General features: G+C 42.6%; 1 protein-coding gene across 1 annotated transcript in view; it reads right to left on the bottom strand.

Moving 5' to 3' along the window:
- The window catches only part of cux1b (cut-like homeobox 1b), a 78,504-nt gene extending 52,797 nt beyond the window's left edge, over positions 1 to 25,707 (bottom strand). Inside the window, exons 1-3 of the mRNA XM_037677522.1 lie at positions 25,545 to 25,707; positions 5,323 to 5,433; positions 1,553 to 1,600 (exon numbers count right to left, since the gene is read on the bottom strand). Coding sequence (XP_037533450.1) covers positions 1,553 to 1,600; positions 5,323 to 5,433; positions 25,545 to 25,607 — 222 coding nt within the window. The 5' untranslated portion in view covers positions 25,608 to 25,707. The remainder of the gene's footprint in view (positions 1 to 1,552; positions 1,601 to 5,322; positions 5,434 to 25,544) is intronic.

The raw sequence follows: 25,707 nt of genomic DNA, 5'->3' as shown, positions 1-25,707 counted from the left end.
TCTGATCGATGGACCAACAAGAAACACTGAGCATGCAATACACACACAAAAACACACACGCACGTAACCCGTTTACCAAGCCGAGGCCTTGTGGAAACTGTACTGTTATTGGTAATAATTATGACCCGAGGGCATCCACCTTTCAATGACAAAGATTAAACAAAGTGTCGAGACCTCCGAGTTCCTGGGCTAAAACTTTTTATTGCTCTCTTTCTCTCAGAGCATTGTTTAGTAATGATCCCAGCTCTGGGGGGTGGGGGGGATAAACCTTAAGGATGACTTACTGTGGGACTCTGAGAAGACCCCCTTTGGTTTCTGGTGCTGTCTTGTCCCTGATCAAAGGACTGAGGGCTAAACAAACAAAGACAGGCTAAAATTACACATTCTCAGAACGACTCATGTTGTGGCACGCAATCGAGTTGAATAGTCGCCTGATTGATGGGCTGCTCTGAGACTGGCGCGGGTGTACAGTATTATCTCAATAATCATAAGATAATGTCTTGCTCGGTTCCGCGGCCACCCACTGCGCGTCTCTGCGTGTTGTGGTGTGCGCGCTGTCGAGGTGTGTCAACATAAGGATGGTGGAAACAGCTGACAAAGCCTCAATTATACTGCTGCCGTTTCTATTCTCTAAATAGACTGTGGATCATCACCATCTGAACATGGTGAAACCACAATAAATTACAGCGTTTTTATGTAACCACTGGCTGTGTTTGTTGCTCTAACGCAAGAATATGGAAACTAACCCAGTGTTAAACTGTAATAGTCTTTGGCCAGTAGGAAAACAAGCCCTTGTCACTATCTATTGAGATGATTTTGCTTGAATGCATGTATGTGTTCTACTGAGTGTGTGTCGGCATGTATCCATCCACCCACTCCAACACCAAATAAAGCCCCAGTCTTAACCATCCGCTTCCACTCCTACCCTCTGACTTTCACATATGGGAGTGAACTAGAAATGCATGGCTGAGAGGAAGGAGGAGCCATGATGGAATTAGGCCAGAATGATGGAAGGGGGAATAGAGGGGAACATTAAGATGTATGATGTAGCACATGCACGCACGCATGAGTCACCTCTTATTGATCTCGGTACATTGAAACTTAGGGCAAAACATTAAAGGTAAAAAAGTAAAATAAAACATGCTTTGCTAAATCAGCAAAGGAAACATTAAAACAGAGAAAGCATGATTGAATAATGCCAACATATAAAGTTTAAGGAAATAGCTGTCGGTGAGTTGTGACTGGCCAGAGCTAGGATTTAGTGACTTTTTTTTTTCCACTTCTCAGGATGCAATTTAAACACACCCTCGGGCTGCAGCCCTTCATGAATAGGACAGAAAATCAAGAGCAGAGCAAAGAAAGAGAAGAAAAAGGGGAAATGAGATAGTGGGGAAGAGAAAAAAATAACAGGAGATGGTGAAGAGGAAAGAAAAAGGAGAGGACACCAAGAGTGGAACAATGCCATTCAACCCATGTCCAACAAGGTTTATAAAAATAAAATAAAATGAATGCTTCTTATCGATAATATAACTTTTCTAAGTAGCTCACTCACCTCTCCTTGGAAGCTCTTAAGTAGAGGAGCAACTTGTTTCCTTAAATCCTGAAAATGGAACAAAATGAAGACATTAGTATAAAAATTGATCTTTTTTGTTTTTCCCCCAAAAACAGCGGTAGACATCGAGAAGCTTACAGACATAGTTACACCTCATTTTCATTAGAACAGCGTTTAAAACCTATGACCAATACTACAATCGAGTTAGCAGACATTCTTGATTCTGCCAATAAAAACAGAGTGGTGCATGTGTGTTGAGTATGAGAGAGGAGATGGAGCCAGGTTTGTGCCCTGGGGTGCTCTGCCAGTCTGGGTTTCTCATAAGAACAGGTGCAGTACCACCTGGGCCACCCAGAGGCACCGCGAGTGCGTGTGAGTCAGAGAGGAAAGGAGTCACAGATAGAGCCTTACAGTTAATGCAAATTGCATTAGCGGCACACCAGGTTTTTACTACAAAGCAAATGTGTTTCATCCTCCGAGTCCCATTGCATGACTTTCCAGTACGAGTCAGCAGTTCTAGATGAGATAGCCAGTCGAGGATGTATCAGGGGAACATGCAAATCGCTGTGCTGTTAGCCAGGCCCGGATCCTGACAGACTGAACTGGAGCGTATGGTAAAAAGCACAGCGGAATGGGACGTTCTGTACAAAAGCATTTGATTTGCGCAGTCTGTGGACACAAACACGTTTACCAAGCAGCTTAATGAAGACGATAAGTAGGGCAACAACAGATGCGTGTTCAGGAGAGTCGGTGCCTTTCAGAAGCCTCCTCTGAAAAGACTGAGGGAAGAAGTGGTGGGGAGCGAGCTGACCTGTGACCAGCGTCTGGGGCTGGACTAATCTAAGGCTGGTCCAGACAGGCCCCTTGTCTGGGGCTTAGGACAGGTCATGAGTCTGTGACCCTGCTTCATTGTTACCTCATTAGGGGTCGATGCGGCTGTTTGTCTGGGGCCAATTCAATATTGCCTTGGATAATGACCTGCACCCTTAGCCCCACCCTCCTCTGCTCAGGGTCACCATTCACAAAAACCACTCGCTCACAACCACCGGATAAGTGACGGTTATGAAGTTTGCATTAGATTGAGATTATAGTCTAAATTTTTAGCTTCCCTGTACATGTCGTTTGGATAATTAGATTCTTTTTATCTTTGATCCAGGTTTTCCAGGTAATATAGCTTTTTTATTGGAATAATATTAATAATATTAAATACATATAATAAATATTGCTGTTCTGAAATGCAGGTACGCACCCAATGTAAAGAATGCACTTGGTCGAGTCTGCTGAAAACCACATGGAAGCTCGAGTCATGTGACTGACCTACATTAGGCTGACTTTGGTCTGTGTAGGTACACACATTTGGTGGGGTCGGACAAGCGCAGAATCTCAGAGATCATTTTAAGTTGGAAATGGAAGGGTGAGAGAAAGAACAAGTAAGCCAACTATTATAAATAACTGCTTGTATCAAGAATTTACAGGTTGAAAGTGGAGAGGTAATATTCTTCTCTGTCCTTCTGAAAAGAAACAACAAATGGCTGTAAGGATGAGAGTCAGCAGAAGTAGAGTCGTTATGGGGGAGGACATCGAGCTGTGGAGCGTTAAATTCCTGAATTTTAGTGGCAAGTTGGGAACATTTCAGACAGTCTTGTTCTAGATTGTATTATTGCCGTTGCCAGATTTGAGGCAAGACGTGAACGTGATGAAAGCAGACGTGACAAATAAAAACAAACACATTCTCATAACATAACAGCAGCAAGCTACTCCTGCTGGACACTGGAGCTCTGTGGTCCACTCACCGGTGCTCCTCCCCCTGCCCTCTCTACTTCCAAAGATTTATGACCATATAACATAACAATGCACACAGACACCACGGTCAGTGTGTGTGTGTGTTGTGGGGCCCAGGCAGCAGGAGATGGATGGCTGGTGTGTAAGCTGCCGGCAGACAGCAGACAGGCCAGCCTGAAGAATCCTCCAGGGAGTAAGGAACTCCCATTCGCTGTCTGTCTGCCCTGCAGCTAAACACAAACGTGTGTGTGTGCACGCACATACACATGCACACAAAGTTATTTTACTACCACTGCCTCTGGTCAGCAATCTTTGGGGCATTTTGCAATCATTCCCACCCTTTCCCTTTACGCTGTAGGAAAGCAGTTTTAACCAAAAGAAAAATTAAGAGCGAATTTAATAATTTAGGTAATTTAAGAAGCGCAGTGAGATGAAGTCTTGAGAGAGGGAGAGAGAGAAAAAAAAATCAGCGTGTCAGTGCTGATGAATTATGAAGACTTTGTTTTCACGCCGCATTTCTTTGCACTACTTTCAAAATGCTACAAAAGCCACTGTGTGAGTGTATGTGTGTGTTATTATGCAGGCTGTGAGTGCAGTTCACGCCGAGTACAGCTCAGCAGACTAGACACAGTCAACGTGGGCCGGTCTCCTGGTTGTTGAATAATGGATCAGAGACAGACTCCCGCTCAGCTTAATGCAGTCTGATCTGATGTGACTGTGATCTCTGTTGACTGGTGCGGACCACAGAGAGCTGACAGCCCCCTCTACGGGCTGGTCAACCACACACAGAGCCAAGAGCACACCAAGACGATCGGGGCATTTTTAATCAAGCGCAGGCCGTTGCACGTTATGAAGCAGCCTTTTTGCTAGGCAGCTCTGATGTGCCTGTACTTCCAAGCGCCCAGAGTTTTAGTGCCGAATCCTATTGAGCCTGTTACAGCCCTGTAATGAATCCTGTCGCTCGTCTCGCCTGGCTCAGATTCCTCCTCCACATACCAGGGAGATGCCAGGGGCCACACAGACGCCAGAGGAGCCTTCCTAAATCACAGCCTTGTTACACTGATGAATGTGTGTGTCCTGTTCTGTGATCTAGGCTATCTGCCTATGTGTTTTTAAGCCTTTGCTACTCTGGATGTTTCCTTTGTGTGCCTCTACATGCGGATCTCTCCGCCCTCTGAGTGTTGCTTATGCTTGAGATTAGAGATGAACGTGGAGAGTGAAGTGGAGGGTTCAGTTCCCTCTGGTGTGTGTTCCTCCACGCTGGGAGGGCCACATGCTGAAGTCAATCGTCCCAGTCCTCATCCTGTGGTAACTACAACAGGCCCGCTGTCAACTTCGTCGAGTTGACAATTTTCTATCCACCGTCTACACCGCTCATCCATAATTCATACCACCATCAATAATTCACTGTGGTGACATTACCAATAATAACACAACAATACTTTGTTTTCACCGTGAGGTTTGAAATGTGTTGCCTTGGTTACGGGGATGAAACAAATATTCCCAGGAGGAGAGATGGGAACACAGGAACAGGACAGAATTCCCTCCTGATTCCACTTAGTAGTGCTGTCACACACACACCCTCTTCTCCCCCTCCTGCTCAGTCCTGCCTCTCTGTCTTTCTTTCTCACACACACACACACACACACACACACACGCACACACACACACACACACACACACACACACACACACACACACTCACAGACCACACTTTCTGCTCACATAAAAACTAGGTCAGATAATACAAACTCCTGAGGGGTTTTCTGTTTTGTCTCTTTAGGATTTCAGGGAAACTAATGGAGAGACTATTTTTGGGAGCAGCGCTTGCATCCCTGCTCGGTCTCCTCCTCCCCTGCTTTCTCAGTAAATAATCACAGCTACGTTTATGAAGAAAGCAGACGCAGGCAAACTACTCCTACTGTCAAAAGACAAGCGAAATATACAGTGAGGCCTTTTGTCTTGTCTGTAAATTTCTGTCGTCTCACCTCTGGAGTTGTCTTCTTGAACTCGCGGCTCAGGTCGATTAGTTTCTTCCTTGACTGTTCGCTCTCGTCCTGTCTGTTGGCAAGCTGTGTGGCGGTGGCGTCAAGTTCTTTCTGCAATTCAAACACACACACACACAAAAATAAAGTTATTTTAGTCACAAGTATCTTTACTATCATTCAGGATGGAAAGACAGGAGAAGCTGTGCAACTCAACAGCCCACCCAAGTATCAAGGTGCTAACGACTCGTTTAGCAGCAGCTTAAATTGGATAGTATGCTGCTGCGGCAGCAGCGGAAGAGGACAGACCCATAACACCTTTGTGCAGCCAAGAAAAACACTGCTACATTGCTGGTTTGATGTGCACGCTTTTCCTCAGCCTGTCAGTCGGTTACAATGGTGGCAGACGTGTAAACTTATGTAGCAGTAGGTAGGTGCTGGTTCACAAGAATTAATAACTGTCGGCCCCGGATGGCTCCTCCTCTCCTAGTAACATAACGACAACAGCTCAATTATCAACAACAACGTTGTCAGGGCTGAGCTCAGGCCTGCCTTTATCCACATCCATTTTACATTGTTATTAATAGCTATTCATGGGACTTGTTCCAGATGATGAGCTGAAATCTGACATTAACAAGGCTTTCAGGACTTGTAAAGATTGTATCTCTCGCTCTCTGCTGAGTGTGTGGCAATTCCTGGATTATGTTCCTGTTGGATCCTTGCCCTCTGTCGCACTCGCTCCTTTTTGCAAACTCTCCACAGACATCCACTCACTCACTCACTCACTCATTCAACCAGCAGCTCTGTCTCGTCAGTTTAAATCTTTTACTCCGCCTCTCTCAATTTTCCCTCCCCTTATCCCCTCCTAACCACTTCCATCCAGCACCCCTGTGAGGACGCCCACCCCCTGAGAGTGATTAAACGCTGCTGAAGGGCCGTTATGCTAACTAACGCACTAATCATTTAATACACACATTACCACAGGGGCCCTTGTGGCTCAGACCGCTGACGAGGTCCCAAAACACACTCACGCATATATGCTCACACCCCTTCAAAACACACAATGCAACCCTCTAAAGAAATAGTGTGATCAAGTACTAATTAGGAGATTTTCCCCCCGTCAGCATTAAGTTTAATTCCCTGGCCAGCGCTGATCGTTTTATCCACAAACCATGAAAAATAAAAAAAGTGGTTGACAGTCCTCTGTGGTGGATTTTACTCATCAGCACAGGATGTTAAAAAAAAAAAAAAAAAAAAAAAACTTGCTTACATGCCATCTTGCTCTTGCTGCCCATGGAGCAGTTGATGTAGCAGCCTGTCTGCCCGTGGCCATGGAGCAGCTGCGCTATCTGTTAGTGAATTCGAGCGTGCGCGGGCGCTTGTGCTACGCTTGATGAAGGGAGGAAGCTAGCTAATTTTAATCACTTTAAATTAATTGTCAAAACCTAGATGCTCCAATTCATAGACAGAGGTGTAATTATTAAACTGGGTAATATTAGAAAAATTAGGAAGGAACTAGGATAGAGGAACCTGATGGTTAAGAGGTTGGCGCTACATCGAAAATTATGATTTAATAACTAAAAATGCCTAAACTGCTTCTGAAATTACACAACCTTTTTACCAAAACGGGTTCATTCTAAAGCACAATAAATTTTATGAATGCAAATCAACACCAAATTAATATTACTTTTTTTTTTTTTGCCAAAAAACTCACCCAGTCCTGTACAGACAGAGCTCTGCTACAAGGGGGGTCATGTGCCAATTCCTAATGCCCTTGATTCTGTCCAATCCCTTTCCAATAGCCAGAGCATATCCCAATGTGTCCAAAAGAATAAAAAAAAATCTCACCACTAAGCTATAAAAACACATCACACATAAAAGAGGATTGATTCAGTGCCAAGTGGGCAAGTAATTATGTGCGTCTTATTTAAAAAAATAAAAAAAGACCCTCCGACTCAATCAGGTTTCGACTATGCAGCAAACTCCATGCCCTCATCAGCAGACACAAGCAGACTTTATACTTCTCCTGCTGATAGAGCGTAACGTCCAAAAGTGCACAATCCTTCCAGTCTAAACGTTTTTTATACGCATGAACTCTGACCACAAAGAAACCACTGGTACTTTCAGAACTGAATATAAAAAGTTATTAAATATAATGAACCAAAAATGTTAAATATACCCATCAAGGAAAAGTACGTTTACTGAATTTGTACCTCTCGTCCCCGTTTTACTTTAAGTAGGGTGGCAAAATATATTTAAAAATTTGTTTTTGCAGTGTCAATTTTAGTTTCATAAAAGAAAGCTTGGATTGTAAATCACAGCTCGTTATATTTTAACTAAGACCTGTTGTAGCAAAACACAGTAAAGTGAGCAGGACATCCATCTTTGTGAAGTTTTTTTATGGATGGGGTCAACATTTTGTAAAAAGTTTATCTTTTCAGTCTTGTGTTCACACAGAAATGACATTTTAGGAGTCCTGATATATGTATTTTTTTAAGGCTCCGGTTTGAGCTCTACCTTTGTGTTTATGTAAACCGATAAAACAAAATTATTTAAGTATTTAAAAACCTTTTTAAATACGTTGACAGAGCTCCACGTCTACTCTAACCTGAGGGTGCCCTTATCTTGTATTTACTGTAGTCCCTCACTACTTCGCGGTTCGACCTTCGTGGACTCGTTCTTTCACGGTTTTTCAAAGTAATATTGTGCGGGGGGAGTTGCACACGACACGAGTGTCAACTTTAATATTACTCATGTGATTGAGACAGTACAGGACACAGTACAGTAAAAAGTTAACGTAAAATAAAATACTTCAGACAGGCGCCACCCCTTTCTAGTTTTCTCTCAATAAGCCTACACTGCATTCCAGTTCATAACGACTACAATTCCCAGAAGCCAGCAGTGCACCAGAAGCCCCATTGCCCTCTGCTGAAATACTAGAGGGAAAGTTTGGATCTGATCGGAAAAACTTTGGTCCTTTACAGTGACTTCAGCGCCCAGTGGATGCAGAGAGCCGCACAGAACCCACATAACTGGAGCAGAACCGGACCTCCAGACCCATCGGCAAATCCGAGAGCTGTTAGCAGGCCCATGAGGACCTCCGAGTGGGGATGCACTGTCGTAGGTCCAGCCCCCTCTCCGGAGCCCACCAGGACTTTTTTTATCCTTCTGTTGGACCACTCAATCAGACCACTCAATCGGATCACTGATGGTCACCGCACCGGCCACCCTAAGGTCCCACACACACACACACACACACAAAATGCGCTTTGGTGCTCAAGGGCTGCACAGAACCAGACCAGAATCGGCAGGGTAGGTCTGCCGGACCGGAATCGAGCCGCTGTTTCTGCAGAGCTGGTGAGCAAAATGTAGTGGTTACATATGTTGTTAAAATGATTTAAGTTTAAGAGTTTAGAACATTGCCAGAGTGTGGAAAGATTTATAAAGCCTTAAAACATATAAATACTAAAATAAATATAATGTCCCTACTTTGCGGATTTTCACATATTGCCGGGGGAGGGGGGGGTCCGGAACGTAACCCCCCGCAATAAACGAGGGACTACTGTATAGGCATGTCCACACCTTGTTTCATGTTTTTTTTTTTTGTTTGTTTGTTAGTTTGCTTTGTTTTTATGTGTAGCAATAATACAGTGCCACATACAGGTCGACTACTTCAGCATTTTTGGTGATTTTAGCACCTCTTTGTGCATGACAAATTTGCCATGTTTACAGGGATGAACAAGGCCTTAATACTAAGCAAAAATTATATGACTGATCTGAGCCACCAAGTTGTATCAGCAAAAAAAACAGCACTTGGAATCAGAATAGGATCAGACAGGTGGTTTTCAGATTCCACAGCATTACGTAAAGACACATCACATAAAGACTTTTCATGTAAAGACACGTCAAGTAAAGACACAACCAAAATTATTAGACTAAACACATATTTGGTCAATCTGATGGCCTCTTACTGTCCCTTGAGACTGACCCCTGGTTTAGAGGATTATAGCCAAGATGCTGAAACGCACAGAAAGTGTTGGGTGTTGTGATGACAGAACAGAAAGACAGAAGTTTATGGGTCCATTACAAACATTTTTATCACAATATTTGTCAGTAACGATATTATTCAGCTCTACATTTAAGCAAGAATTTCTGAACTCAATAAATTTTTTCAAAAAAGTAAGCTTACCTAGTTACAAATAAAAATGAAACAGTTTCCAGTGTCCATGTGTACAAAACAAGCAGAGGGAAATGATGACTATTTTGCACATGCCCATATCTTGTTTGTGAACATCAAACTTCCAAAGTTTCCTCAGAAACTTTCCTCTGAAAGTGATCATTAATATTTATATAAAAAGACTAATATGTTCAACTGTTAAACATGTCAAACATACTGTTATTTATTTATTTATTTATTATACTCTGTTACTCCCCAATGGGGAAATTAATTCTCTTTGTTTTATCCATCGCGACGCATGTGGAGCAGAAAGCTGCCATCTAGGGCACCCAGTGCATCTAGGGCACCTGGGGGAAGCAGATGGTGGGGGTTAAGGGCCTTGCTCAAGGGCCCAGAGTGGGGCAGATGAGGGTGGAAGCAGCGTGCTTCACCTTTCCCACCCACATTTTTGTTGCTTCGTCCAGGGAGTTGAACCGGCGACCTTCCAATCAGACCCGCCTTCTCTAACCTCTGCACCACCTCTCCTCTTCTAAGTCCTTAAAAGGTGATATTCCTGATACTTTTTTTTTTATTTACCCTTTATTTATACAGGAATATTTTTTATTTATTTATACCTTTATTTATATTTTTACATCCTTTAAAACTGGTAGACTAATGTTTCATGAAAATTAAGACACGAGGAGGCGGTTGATAAAAAAACTCTAAAGTCTTTCAAACTGAACGAACAAATTGAACTCGGTCCAGCTGCTCCAGTCAACCGATCCCTTCTACTTTACAGCTGAAATTATGGTTGAGACTAAAAATAGCAGGTGGCCCAATTAACAGATGGTTAAACAGAAAGATGAAGACCTTTTGTTTTTTTCAGCAACAAAGACTTAAAAACAGACTGTCCAAAGTGAAATGGTAGAATTTGCTGAGAGGTCAGCAGGTCAAACGGGTCAGTAAAAGTACTAAAAACAAAACAGAATTTTAAACTGCCAACACAAAGACGTCTAATTAACTAAATAGTCAAGTTATGTTGGTGTGAGTTGCAAATGAGTCAAATTTCCAAAATTTACTTAAAAAAAACAAACACTTTCAGCAGGCCAGTTCATTTAAAAGTAGAAAAGTTCAAGTTTTATCAAATTTCTGAAAGACAAATCCGTTTATAGCCTAGCAAAGCTGTTCCACGGGAAATACAACCTCCTGGTATTTTGGTATTCAAATTTGAAAACTTTAAAATTTGCTCAAATTTTTATTCATCCACTGCCTAAAGGCAAAAAGAGGACAATAACGTTTTTGCCCATGTGCTTGTGTCTGTCACCAAAATACACTAAACCACAGGACGGATTGCATTAAAACTCTCAAAGTAAACATTGGGCACAGATGATTAACTTTTTGGACCTTAAAATCATTAACAGCTATAATTTGGTCAATTTTACAAATATTCTGCTTGATGTTCTTACAAAACGGCAACAACTCCGTCATTTCCCAACATAAGACGATCTTACTGTAAAACTGTGCGCAGCGGAGCATTAAGTGAGCTGTAATGTCTGTGTGATTGCTGTAACAGCCCTGCATGGCTTGGCTGGACTGGCCCACAGCAGCAGTCCCTGTCCTGGTTCATTTGGTCGTCTGGTCAGCTGTAAAGACGATTGGAACAGATTGCCAACCCTCCCTCGAGAGACTTCAACACCGACTTGGCCAAGAAGCCTTCTGCACACAACTCTACACGCTCGTGTGTGTGTGCTCTCACATGAATGCACAGGCATGGCCGCTGCAGGAACAGCGGGAGCCCAGTCTCTTCACGTTCTTTAAAACTCTTGTTTGAAAAGGCTGCTAACATGTTTGCCCAGCGAAATTTGGCACAGAGAGCTGTGTTTGCAGCTAGGAGGGGGGAGGTTTTGACTGTGAAAATAATATTCATCACCGATAACAGTCACGGGTAAACAAATCTCATTACAAATGGCCATCACAACCAAGGTGTGTGTGTGTGTGTGTGTGTGTGTGTTGCTCTCCTAATGAAATTCCTTCCACTCATCTGCAGGCAGGCAGAGGCCTTCTATCTAACTAATTTGCTCTAATTACTCTAATGAGCCACAGGTGATGATACAGTGAGACTGATTAATTAAATGGGAGGCCCCAATCAGGCATGTCTGATTATGCCAATCATATTGACTACAGAATAAACGAGATAACAGGAGACAGACGCACTTTAATTGATGTATCAAAACTTTGCAGATTCCTTATACCCTCGCAATCCAACGATGACAAGTCGGATAAGCCAGCGGAATGACAACAGTGGTATTGTTATGTACACAGTATGAAGTCGATCTGCAGCTGCCGTCTGTGCTGCAACGGTGACCAGAGGAGCTCAGACCGAGGAGAACGCCAGAAACGGTGTTCACGTCTCATTTACTGAGAAATAATATCCCCCCACACACACACACACACACACACACACACAGTTTGTACCTGTCTGTCTGTTACCATAATACGAACCACTTGATGCATTTCATTGAAAATTACTGGAACGAATCACTGGATGTACGTCTACAACTGATTAACTTTTGAAATCAATTCAAGATGGCTGCCACAAACAACTGACCTTAAAAAAAAATGGCTACAACTCAAGTCTTCTACATAACTCTGATGTGGTAATAGCTGAGACAGATCCCTAGCACATAATCTGAGTGCAAACAGATTGCACATTACCTATTTGGTGACAACCCTATCGGTCTGTTAGGAAAATATCTCATGAACCACTGGATGGATTTTTAATGATACTTTGATGAACCGATTCAAGTGATTAACATTTAGTCAATTTAATTCAAGACAGTGCTTGATTAGACACTACTAATAGGCATTAACCGATTCAAAAATGGTTATAACTCAGTGAATTTAAATGATGTTGAGCTAAAATGAGATGTGGTAGTAGCTGAAAGTCTTTCACAACACATACACCGAGCGTGACGTCTTGCATTATATAGCACAATAGTACATAGCTGTTTTCAAGGTTTGACATTTCATTTCTCAACATCAAACGATCTTCGTATAAAACCCAGTCATGAAAGACAGCAGTGGTTGGGCATTCCTTCAGGAATGCTGGGCCTTTATTTGACAGAATGAAACAATTTATGCTTTATAGTTTACCTGCTCCACATTCAATGGATATTTACACATCGTTGTAAAACACCCATTCTAAATGTACCAAAGCAAGCATACTGAAGAGCTCTAAACAGAAATTACAAGCATTAACTTCATCACGTTACAAGGCATAAAGCAAACAGAATCATCTGTGGATATTAATCTGATGAAATAAAATATTTACTTTAGGGGCAGTTACATAAACTTCATAGAAGCCACATTACAGAGGATACAATATTTTGAAATATTAACTTTAAAGTTTCCATCACAAAGTGTGAAGCGTTTTACAGTTTTTGTATTTGGCCTCATAACAGAGAAGTTTAAGAGCTGAAGATGTTTTTTATTTTTTGTTGCCTTGCCAGTGCAGTCACTAATCTTTCCTTTTATCTCTGACATGTCTGAAGCTGTTATGTGGTTATGATAGTAAACAGTAAAAGGCGTCTGGAAAGATGTCTTATCTGAAATCTACAAGGCCTACCTTTCAAGCCTCCCCCACCTCTCCATCTCCCTGCAGAGTGTTCCAGCTCCTATGTGGCTGCTTGTTCTGTATGCTGAAGCTACAGTGTGTTTTGGGGGGGAAGGGGGTGGCAGCTCAGTCAGGAGCGACAGCCACGCTCGCTACAACGACACGGTACATGATCACAGAACACAGGCACGCCCCCTCAAAACACAACACAGCAGCAGCACAGATAAGACACCGCTATCCTGCCTACCTTTTGACTTTGCAGGTTACAGAACTTTAAATGTGCCAGCAGATGCTGTTTTCTCAAACCACACAGGGGTTTTCAGACACAAGTCATATCCTCCTGAATCTGTCTTTTTATGCTTTTCCTCTACCCCCTTGGAGCGAAAGCCACAAAGTCTTTTTCCGCAAGCTAACACAACAGCTTTGCTGTAACAAGGGAGGTTTGAACGCCCGTGTGTTTGTATGCAGAACGGTTGGGGGCGGGAGGGGTCAGGCTCACACTCTCCGTGGTCTAACAAGACGCTTGCGCTCCCTGAGCATTTTGCTCCTGTTTTTGAACACAGATCCATATCTACCGACAGCACAGGAGCTGTCAAGATTCACCTCAGCGATGCTGACGCAAGTGAGGATCAAAAACAGCCTTTTTACACCAGAGCTTCGTTTCTATTGATCCGTGTTTCTCTGCTGAGAGACTGGTTGTTGTTTTATCTCTCCAACATCCAAGCCTCAACTCTCCTGAAGCTTGCTGAGAGCTAGTCATTATTTTGCCTGACCTATTGTCTGACGAGGGGGATTCAGAGGCCTGGACTGGGCCTAAATACAAATATAATGAGACTAAGATGGTTTCTGGCGTAGAGGAAGTGCGGCTCACTTGGTCTCATTTTGAGGAGTTCGAATTTCGCTGGAGGCCCGTGTCACAAAGGGTGAATGGTGTGGAGAGTGCAGGAGGGGTGGGGGGTATTGCGATGTGCTAGGGTGTAATGCATTGGTGAAAGGGCAAGATTTTTCATCCCTGCGTTTACAGGGTGGAACGGCTAGGATATTGAGATCCCAGATAGGATCAGAGGGTAGTGAGCTGTTTCAGCTACGATAAAGGCCAGGCATTACAAACACAGTGCTGATAGAGAAGGAGGGAACCAGAGAGGGACACAGGGAAAAGGGGGGAGAGAGTATAACACCTCTCATCCCTGAATTAATGCCTCCATTCTGCCAGGAAGTCTTTCTGTGCCAGTGAGAGGAGATTGGGGAGGGGACGAGTGCGCAGATACGAACTAAAAAATGGAAACAGTGATCATGGAGAGGGGCGATAGAGATTAATCAAGTCCGGAGGAAGACTGGGGCTCTCAGTACCTATAGGATATTTATAAGCGCAAGAACTAAAAAACTTCATATGCAACTTGACATTATATGACAATAAATGAGGGGTGGACAATAGGACAATTTTAGAATGTGGCTATGAATGTGTTGACCATCTGCCCAAGCAGAAACATCATCAATATTTAACACTAAACACAAAGTTTATGGCAGAGGAACATCTGAATAATACCTACTAACCAATCAGTAAGTTTGTTTGGCACATAATTGACAGCAATTGCAAGAAAGTGTGTGATGACAGAAAAAAATCAATCATATCAAAAAAAGCTAATGTTAGCTTAGCATTTCAGCTAACCCATCCACATGAAAACACATATGCACCGATGTGAGAAGAGTTTTTACAGATTTTGTAGCTGTCTGTGTGACATATTAAGATGTTTCTCTATTTAAACAAACGTTAAAAACTGCATGTGTTTCAGGTGAAGCTTCACACAGTCTCAGTTGAGCTGAAAGTTGTTTAACAAAATCTGACTAAAACACAGCATGCAACCTCTTTATTATCATTGACGAGTAAATAAAGGATACACTTACGATACAATGACAGTTTTACATTTTATGTACTAACAATAAAATATTTTGTGATTTTTACGTTTATATGTCCAGCAGAAGTTAGAAAATTTACACAAATGATGGCCTGAATGTATACATTTTATTTTTTATTCTTTTTGAGGGACGTGAGCAATATTTTTATACTTTCACAAAAGTAAATAAATTGATTCCACTGTTTAATAACTTGCAAAACTATAAAAAACAAATAAAATTGTGATTGTACTGTAATAACAATTCAGATTATTTTTTGCCATGACTCCTACATACTATCAACATCGGTCAATTGAGTTACAGCTTGCATGTTAGCGCTGTAACATCAACACTTTCCTTCTAATCTACTTTTGACCCTGAAAGTCTGCGAACCTTGACAACGAAGCAGTGTTCCGAGTTGGGTCCCTTCTCAGTTCGTTAGCCTATTTGATTTGTTGTAATTCACTCAAACCTCCATATAAGGACGACGAGCAGCTTCATGCTGCTGGCACAGTCAGAGTACGGTAAAAACGGTGTGCATCACTCTCATGTGCCTCTGATACATTAGATCCCCGCTGATGTCTTTTTGTTTCCACGTTTTAATTTAGCCCCGTCTATCCGTTGTATCCAGCAATTTTCTAGACGCCTGATGACACATCAGCACGAGCTGTGCCATGGCCTATAAAAGCAGCGTGTTGATTTCTGGGCACAAATTAAAAGCATACATCAAAAGCCCCCCCCCCACACACACACACACACACACACACACACGCACACACACATTAGGGTCGACGCATCTTTGTGTCTGGACTCTTTAATGTGCGTTCAGTCAGTGCTGTCACTACTTTCTAGTGAGGCCTAGCTTTCTGACTGAGTTTGACACTCATGGTCTATACAATCAACGTCAACAGAACGTGTCCCGGGGCTTAGTCTTACTCAGCCCTTTATGAGCGAAGACTTTTCTGCACAGCTTGCATGACTTTTGAGAGGAAAAGGCGGAGAAACACAGCGAGAAGGAGCATAGCTAATCCTTACCATAATGACAGAATAATTAGCTTGTGTTAGGCTAAGTAATGAGTTGTAATTATATCATTTATTCTGTGTTGAGAAAATGCGATTTAAAGCTCGCACAATGAAGGAAGAGGGAATTGGGCTCAGTGGGAAGTAGGAAGGAGCATGTGTAAGAGCTCAGGCTCTTTCTATTGATTGATCCAAACATCAAATGAACCACGAGAGTAATGGTGGTTGGGGGGGGGGGGGTTGAAGGACAGCTAAAAGCTATTTGGAGTCTTCACTGCATAAAAGACTTGACCTGTTCCACGCAGCCTACATATCAAAACCATCAAACAGCAATCAATAGACCAAAGCGGTCAACTCAACAAACCGTCACCCTACTAAAACATCAAACCCCCAGCCCCAGCGTCAGATGATAGGCTACACTCAGCTTATCCATTACCATCAGATAAAGAGGAGATAAAACACAGAGCCTAATCCTTTCATGTGTCGTGACAGCCACAGCAGCCTCCGAGGCATTCCTTCAGTCTGGCTCTCAAATAGTTTTATGGCGGAAGGCAGCCATTCAGCACAGCCAGCCAGTCAAGGCTGTTCTGGTCTGTTTGTCTTATTTCACAGTTTACACGCTGTTTTATAGGTGGTTATTATGGTCGCCATGGTGATACCATACGTTTTTATGGTCTTTTGGTCTGAGGGCAGAGAGTGTAATAAATGAAAGGGGGAAAAAACACATGAAAACAAAGACTCACAAAACACGCTCCCGCTGTGGAAGGGTCTTCTGTACCTCCCTTCCCTCCCTCGCTCTTTATCAGTCGCGCCAAATGCCTATCTCCCCACTTTCTGCTTCATGTAAAACATGGATAGTCTAACATAGATTTGTCCTCTCTCATTCCACATCTGGAGCTGATCAGAGGGCCTCCTGGAAGTCGAGGCCTCTGGGCCTATTAATAACCGTACTGCTGAACTCAGGGTCAGACAGCAGTCAACGGATGAGCCTGTGTCTACTAAACACAAAGTCCCTTCCCCCCTTCTTCAAGAGGACAACTCTCACTTTAAAAAAAGAAATGACATGGCAGGGCTTCACAGTTTAGCAGTGAACATCCAATTTAAAGGCCTAAATGAAAAGTGGAAACTCAAACAAAGGCTCGGGTTTCCACTTTGACCATTAAGAAAACACATGAACATAAGTGTGGAAAATCAGCCAGGGAAAACTGACATTAATTTATCTTTGATTGCTTCCCTCACCTTCAGTGTCTAAACAAGTTCAAGTTCAAGGAGGCTAGACCTGTTAAATGCAAGACAGATGGTAAAGTCCTCATCTGTTAGCTCTAAAGGTTAGGCCAGTCAGACAGCCCAGGTCGCAGAGGGGTCGTCAGGGTCACGCCACCTCTAAACCGAGGCTCCAATACAACAGCTGCTCAGGCCAAAGGTCAGGGAGAGGTTAAAGCACCGTCTGATGATGTTCAATGAATTTAACAGCAACTGGGCATCATTTGTACCAAATTTCCTACGTTTCAGTGAACAAAGCCACAGATCAAACCCTAACAAAGTTATAATTAGGCATTAGCTCATTTCTATTCACCGACAAAAACAAGATAAAAACATTTCTAGTTAATGTGATGCCCACGGTCTTAAATTACACCTCAGCAACTGAAAACACCGATATAACCAGTCATTTTTCAAAAGTTGCTAAAAATGTCCTCACTTCAGCAAAGTTTGTCCAGCCTAAGATGTAACTACAAAGCAAAAAAAAAAATCACAAAAAAAAAAAAATCAGTTAAGACCACAACGCTGAGAACAATCTGTAAAGCACAACCCACCCCCATCCAACACAAACACGCACCTGTGAATACAGGGCAGTTGAATCATCATAATCGGCGGTCGTTTTCTGCTGAGCCCAGCCAGCAGTCTGTGTTATTTTTAGTCGGCTGACACAGAAGCGAGTGGTCCATTAACTATGTGAGAGGGCAGCAGAACTACAAAAATGAGAACAGGCTCAACATAAACACTATAAAAGGTGTGGATGCTTAAAGAAATTACAATGGATTAGGTTCAGAATTATGACAGGTCCAGTTCTGAAGCGTTGGGCTTCTTGTATATAAAAAAGTGGGTAAATGAAAATATCAAATCCACATCATCTCCGGTGCCTGCCTATGGTTTTTGCCTGTAGCAGCTTCTCTTTCCGTCTTTTATGACTGTAGACAAAACTCAAGATATTCCATTTTTTGTTTGCTTGTGAACGAAATCACCCAAGTCCTGGATGGATCGAGCACCAAAGAAAGGAAACGAGTCCAAAAGTTGAAGGATGTTTCCCATCTGAAGATACTGACGGATTGAGCCTCGGGGCTGACTATGGATCTAGAACTAAAGCTGTGATTGACACAGAAAATTACACAGAGTGAGCTATTAGCAGATAGCCAGCCATATCATAATTCAATCCCTACACCATCAAAGTGCACCAATATCATAATTCAATACTAAGAACCATTAGGCTGCTGCACACCAATATCATAATTCAATCCTGAGGCCATCAGCGCTTGCCAATATCATAACTCAATACTTGGACCATTAGGACACACCAATAGGCCTATTAGAATTCAATACCTATGGTCAATGATCTAACAGGACACGGATACTGGAGTCATGGGTTGACATGGGATAAGGTCTCCACATAAGGCTCCTCAGACTCATTTTAGCCCAGACGCCTTGATAACAGTGAGATAAACAACACTAAAATTAGGTGAGGCAAGATGCTCACCAATAACTTCACTTCAGCAGACACTGAATATGTGACAACAAATTTCAACGAGCATATTCTGAGAGACAAATCTGGAAGTAAAGAGAATGGGTAAGGAGCTTCAACCCCCAACCCACCATGCGACCAGTGGGTTTAAATTTTAACATTGTGGTACTTAGTGGAAATGTGGCTCGGTTTCTTTTTCAGGGCCACTGCATACGTTTGTATTTATGTGTTAACGTCTTGTTTCAACTCCTTGAAATGCTGTAAATTTAACCCAACATCTGCCTGCTGAGTCATCAGAAATCTGTACATTAAAACCAGTGAAATGTTTTTCTGAAGGTCAGATTTGTCGGTTTTTAAGGTTATTCAATCCATTTAACCATTATCTTCATGTTGTACATATAAAGTGTAAAATCATTCTGAAGATTGGAATATAAACACATAAAGTATAAAATGACTTTCGCAAATGACATAAAAGTACTGCAGTCAGTAAAACTTTTGATTTTTTTATATAAATAATTCCAAAAAGTCAGTAGACCAGTTTCTCACTTTGAGTTCTTTTATTGTTGTGTTTCAATATTTTACCTTGATGTATTGTCATTTATTTTGATTTTAATTGTTATTCATTAGGCCATCCATCCATCCATCCATCCATCCATCCATCCATCATCTTTACCCGCGTCTTCCTTTTTGGGTTGCAGGGGTCACTGGTGCCCATGTCCAGCCATCACTGTGCGAGAGGCGGGGGGCACCCTGGACAGGTCGCAAATCCATCACAGGGAGTTTTTAATGTCAATTTCAAACTTGAACGGCACAAAACTGATTCAAAACAAAGGATGAATGACGACCGATCAAATACATTTCTGCTTTGGTCATTTCTGCCAAAAATATCTAAATGTAACATCAGCAGACCTTTACCATAGACCATGTCCAACCATTGTGACTAATGTCGGACCACTAGAAACGCCTGTGAACAGGATGAGAATGCACGCTTGATTCCTAAATAAAGTGGACAACATTCTCAAACTTAGTGAAAGTAAAACCAGTGTGGACGATCCAAAGTGAGCCTCCAGACGAGTGAGGCTTTGATTTTCCTCTGCTGGAATACAGAGCAGCAAAATAATGGATGCTTCTGTCATGAGAAACAGTGGAACTCTATGATGCTGTAGGTGAGACGGACTCAAAAATAAAGCCTGCCTCTTAAAACTGCAACACACACCACCCTCCCTGCTCTTATTGCTGATGGGGGGCAGGGACAGGAGTTTGTTGGGTTAAGTGTTTTAATGTTGCAAAACAAAATAATTTAAAGCAAAATGTTTCTTTAAATGATTACATGCCACGTATGCTTCTGTCAAACTTACTAAACCAAAAATAACCGTGACTAAAAGGCTCAGCTTTTTTTTAACAAGTCATTAATGCCAGATGGTAAAAAATGCTAAACAAAGAGAAACCTATTAAAAGTTACAACAAGTGTTAAAGATTTTATTGGTGTAATGACTGCAAAGACATTCAAAGTCTTTTTTTAAACTGGCTATCAACAAAAACAGAAAAGATACGGATATATTTTTTTAATTTTATGATAAGTATAAATAGATTTTTGAATTGTTTGAATGAAAAAATATATTTTTGAGCATTTTGAAGGCAAGTGTTAAAAACTGTCAGTTGTTCACACTTAATATTCCACTGATCTGAGCCCAGCTGTGCTGAAATCTCCGCTTCCTGTCTGCAAATAAAAAGTCTAATTAACAATAAATTAAAATTTGATTTAGTGACCGAATTTAAAAATTCAAAAGATCTATTTAACGCCAGACCAGATGTGTACACTGCTGGACCTCCGACGTTCTATTCTTCTGCTGTAACAAGATAAAATATTTTGGATTCCTCAGTACACTGCCGTTACTTTCCTTAGAATAAATCAACTTTGGCTAAGTTCACACTGCAGGTCTTAATACTCAATTTCCATGTTTTTGCTCAGATCTGATTTTTTGTGGGGTTGCTCACATTATAACTTAAACATGACCTCCATCAGACTTCAGTGCGAACACTATAGTCCTGATGCGACCCGTATGCACTGAAGAAGACGTGACGTCGCACTCATCCATTTTACAGAGGTAAATGTGGATGCTACACATTTTAGCGTGTGTGATTCTGTTTACAGATTCAATCATACAACCTTTGTATACTGGTGTAGCTTCTCACGTCATTCTGTACTTGGCAAATATAACCTTCGACTTCAACTCTGTAGCTAAAGATGTGCAACTTTCTGAGCTTTTAACTGCATGACGTTGGTATCGAGAATACCAATATTCAGATCGATCTAACACCCCTACATCACTGACGTAAAAGTCGGATGAAATGCGACATGACCATTCAGACTGAGGTTGCTTTGAAAAACATTGGATGCTTATTTGTTTTATTACCACGTATGATAATCACTGTGAACAATCACATCATGTTGCTGCTGATCTGTTTCATGTTGATGTGTTCATGCGTGCTCATCTGCTCACACAGACTCATGTTCGTGCTGCTGTTCGGCGTATTGTTTTGATGCTATTAGTGCTTAGCGTATTTTTAGTTGATGTTCTTCTTAGTTCATATCTTAGATCTTATTACTGTTTTTCATTTACATTTTATTGTGGGATGTAACTGGGACACTGTGTACATCATCTCGTTCCACTACATGTACCACATGTGGTGAGTATGATAGATAAATCTCTCTGACTGATGAAAGTGACCTGGGTTGGATTTAGGGAAAATAAAATAAAAAATAATTTGTCACGTTCTGATTGCCATAAAAAATAAAATCAGATATGGGTGACATGAGAAAGAAGAAGGATTTGGGCCTCTTTTTCCTTCATGTGAACATAACCTAAGTCTAAAATAAAAACGCCTGAAAACAAAGAGAGTGAATGAAGAAGCACAGCCAGACTGAACAGCTGAGAAGTCGAGGAGTTTGAGTCATTAGTGAACATTACTCTCTCGTGAGGTAAATGTGAATAAAGTTTTTCATTTTCCGAGTACAAGCTCGCTGTACATTCAAACTAAGACCTCTTAGAACTGACGAAAGACCCAGACCGAAGCAGACCCAAGGCCAGACCGGAGACCTGACATGCACTTGTTCTTTTTCCTCTGACTCATGCTTAGTCGCTCAGCAGCAACACAGTGAAACCTCAGTCCCCGTGCCAGGTTCTGTCACTGGGTAGAGCAGCGACTTGGCTACAGTAAAAAAAAAAAAAAAAGGCGCTTGACATGACGTGATGCCCCCTTCCTCTGTGCTTCCCCCCCGGCCTGTGCAGCAACAGAGGGGTAAAAATATCCCACCAAGCGAGTTCAGACAACCAGCTCATAAATTAACACTAAAACTCCTGCAGACAACAGCGAGCCAGTCGCTGAGAGATTTATACCACTCAGGTTCCCACTGACCACAGCTCCGGGATCAGCTTACAAAACCCTCTTCCTAAATTTACCCATTAAGAGGCAGTGAATAAGAACAGGCTCTAGATCGGTTTTCATCCTAGTCACTATTTAGCTTTACGCTAACACTGTCAACTATTTTATCCAAAGTGGCTCTGGGGCGCGTTTTCTTTCTCCAGGAAATGTTGTGAGGTGAGACGTAGGCTGAAATTGGGAATTGTGTAGAACTGAGTGGTCTGTTAAAAAAAAAAGAGAGGAAAAAAGAAAGAAAACAAACAACAGGAGAGAAGAGTGATGATCCCTTCTAAGGAAACTCAGCTCTGTAATGGACGAACAGGGATTACAGACGTTAAAACCTCCTCCATCTGTAATTCACTGTCACCCTGCCATCATCTATGAATCACTGATCCACTCTGCAAGTGTGCAAGACCTTGCTAAAAGCATCACTGTTGCACCCATTTGTGTTTGTAGTGGTGGGGAGGAGGGAAAAAAACATCATGCAGAGACAACTTAACAGCTTACTGTGCTGTTTCAAAGCACTCTCTGTCCTCTAACAACCACCTAGCTAGTTTCCTCCCCCCACCCCCCACTACACACAGAGGGAATGGGACATGCTGATCAAATAAGGTTTTAATGAACATCAGCGTTTGAAAGTGAGGAACAGACGCTTGAAGCTAGTGACATCTAGTCTGGGTTGGATTTTCATCTTCAAAACGTGAAACAAAATAAAGAGAGAGAGAGAGGAAACATTCCTTTGCTGGTGCCTCTTGGAGACAAAACAGACAGTGAGCGAAGAGTTCGGGCTGTCCGTTTGATCACAAGGAAGAAACAAATGAGGCAATCGGCTGACAAGGCTGTATGTATGTTCTGATCCTATCATGCTAACCCCCACGTCATCATTAAATAAAAAATTAAATAAAAGGTTCTTCTCTGAAGGCTTTTCCTCTAGGAACCTCTCAGTGGGAGGGAGAGTAAATAAGATGTCATCAATAATAGAAAGTGAATGTTCTGAGCAGTTGTGCACATTCGCACACACATATACACGCACACACACACACACACCAGCTCTGGCTGATTCCTATCCTGCAGACAGGCCTGCCAACAGCCAGCCCTTTTTGCACACGCTCAGATTCACTGTCCTGACTAATCGCTTGTGATAGGGGCCTTTGCCATAATTACCCAGGGCTTTATCACAAACTTATGCGATGCATTTTTCATGTCCTAGCTGCTGGCAGTGCCTCTGCAGGCTGTCAATCTGGGAAAAAAATAAAATAAAATAATAATAACTGATCTCACACCAGTTCAAACAGGGCAAAAGAGGTGAAAGCAGGGTGAGAAGCCTGAAAGAAGAGAGGTTTTTTTTTGTTTGTTTAGGAGAGGGAGGAGAAGGAAGAGGCGGAGTGAGGAAACCAAAAGGAGAGCAGTCGGGTTTTTTGTTCTTTTTTTTTTAACATTAACATTTTAGCTTGTGTGTTTAAATGTTATCAAAATATCTCACGAACTAAAGAAAGAAACTGAAGGTAATCACTGGATTCACATGTACAACTGGAGCCAACCCAATTCAAGATGGCCGCCACAACAAAATGACTAAAGAGCACACAAAAAAGTGATAACCCCATCAATTTTATAGCTACTCAGCAGGAATTTGGAACGGTTGTAGCTGAGAATCATTCACAACACACTCCACTCCTTTAAACTTTAGCCTCAATTGTTAAGAGTCAACCCTAGTTGTCTGTTAGCCAAATATCCCATGAACCAGTGGGCAGATTTGAACAAAACTCTTGGGTAGCAATCACTGGATGTCCATCTACAATTCCAATCAATCCAATTAAAGATGGCTGCCACAGGTAATTGGATATTAGCAACACAAAAACAGCTACGAGTCAGTCAATTTTACAGACATTGTGCTAAAATTCTGTGTGATAGTAGCTGAGAGTCATCCACAACCCACAATCTGAGCGCAACATCTGGAAATACTTCGTAAGGTTATTATACAAGGTATGACCAGAGCAGCTCCAACTACGATCCTGAACTCTGCGGGTGACCGGTGGCGGGCGACACGCATCCCTTCGGTGAACGCTGGGGGCCTTTAATTTTACATGATGTGCGACCTGGGGAGGGCAAGGCCACGAGGACCAAACAGGATCAAATAAATACAAGCTGGAGCCTTGACGATGTGGCGTCAGAGCAACACAAAGCCCGCTGGGAAGCCCTGCTCACCGTCCTTTTGTCTAATACAGTCATAGGGGCATCATGACCCAAATAAAAGTTAAAAAGCTCGTGCAGCTCACAAATTAATGCACGATCAGTGTGCCCGATCTGTAGCCTCACATAATGCAGCACTGTGTCAATGACGGCAGCAACTGGGCAACTAATATTCATAAATGGCGATTTGAAATTCAGCAAAGCGCGTTAAATGCCACGAGAGGGGAGAAACAACACAACAGTGCCCATTGTCTGCACGTCTTGTGACGGGTCACAACAAGCTCTAATATATTCACACACACAAAAAAAAAATGGAGGGGGGGTAATATTTCCCCCAATATTTGCCTCAGATCACCTCCGTGCGCGATGGGGAGTTCGTCACAAAACGCAAGGTCACCATGTTAATTTAATCACCGAGTCCCGTCAAAAAACGAGCAACTCCTCGTCTGTCCCGGTCCGGTCCGGTCCACTTCCAACACAGACGTGGCAAAGAAACGTCTGCTTCAAAATAAATAAATTAACTCACATTTGGCTGACTGCACGAGCCGTCAACACCGACTGTTAATCCAATAAATGGAGTTCCGTGTTAAACTGTCCCCGAACCGTTAGCCGACCGGGCTGAACTCAACTTAACGACGCGTTAAAAACAAGAAAAAAAGAAAAAAAAAAAAACGTTTTATGTTCGTGTTTGTCCGCCGTCTCAAACCGTGTCACCACAGCGCCGCCGTAAAATAGTCGCACTATTTTTTTCCTTCCCCCCCTCCTCCTCCAAATTATCCAACCTTACAGCAGCGGCTAAGCGTCGGGCTAACTACGGCTACCAGCTCCGGTAAAAGTTGAACAACACGCAACGATAAAGAGAACCAACCCAAAGCTTTCCGCCGAAGCCCCCTCGCCGTTCCGGGGCTTTTTGTTGCGGCGCATCCCCCCGCGGCGTCGCCCCGGCTTGTTGCAGCGTGTCCGATCGATGTTGAATTGAACAAAGAGGATCAATTTCTGATCAGCGACAGAGCCACTTTCATCAATGTGAGGAAGAGCTCTTGAATTCTCTTCCTCCGAAGCTGCTACGAGGCAGCCGCCGAAAAGCTCCCCCCCTCTAAATAAAAAAAAATAAAACACGGCCCGGGAGAGAGGCGAGCGCAGCCGAAGAGAGCAGCCGACGAGGCGGCTGGAACGGAAAGTCCACTGACCTGTAGTTGCTGTAAGTCAAAGCGCTTCCAATATTGAAACATCGATCCTGCGTTGGCCGCCATCTTGAGACATATTGAGACAGGAATGAGATGCTGATAGAGAGCGCGCGGGGGTTGGAGTTCAGTGGAGAGGAGCGGGTGTCCGGAACACCCGGACCGGATC

Source organism: Nematolebias whitei, chromosome 6 (assembly GCF_014905685.2).
Source record: "Nematolebias whitei isolate Nwh7 chromosome 6, NemWhi1, whole genome shotgun sequence".
Taxonomy (NCBI): domain Eukaryota; kingdom Metazoa; phylum Chordata; class Actinopteri; order Cyprinodontiformes; family Rivulidae; genus Nematolebias; species Nematolebias whitei.
The sequence above is the reverse complement of the archived record's forward strand: the minus strand, read 5'-3'. Positions and strand labels throughout refer to the sequence as shown.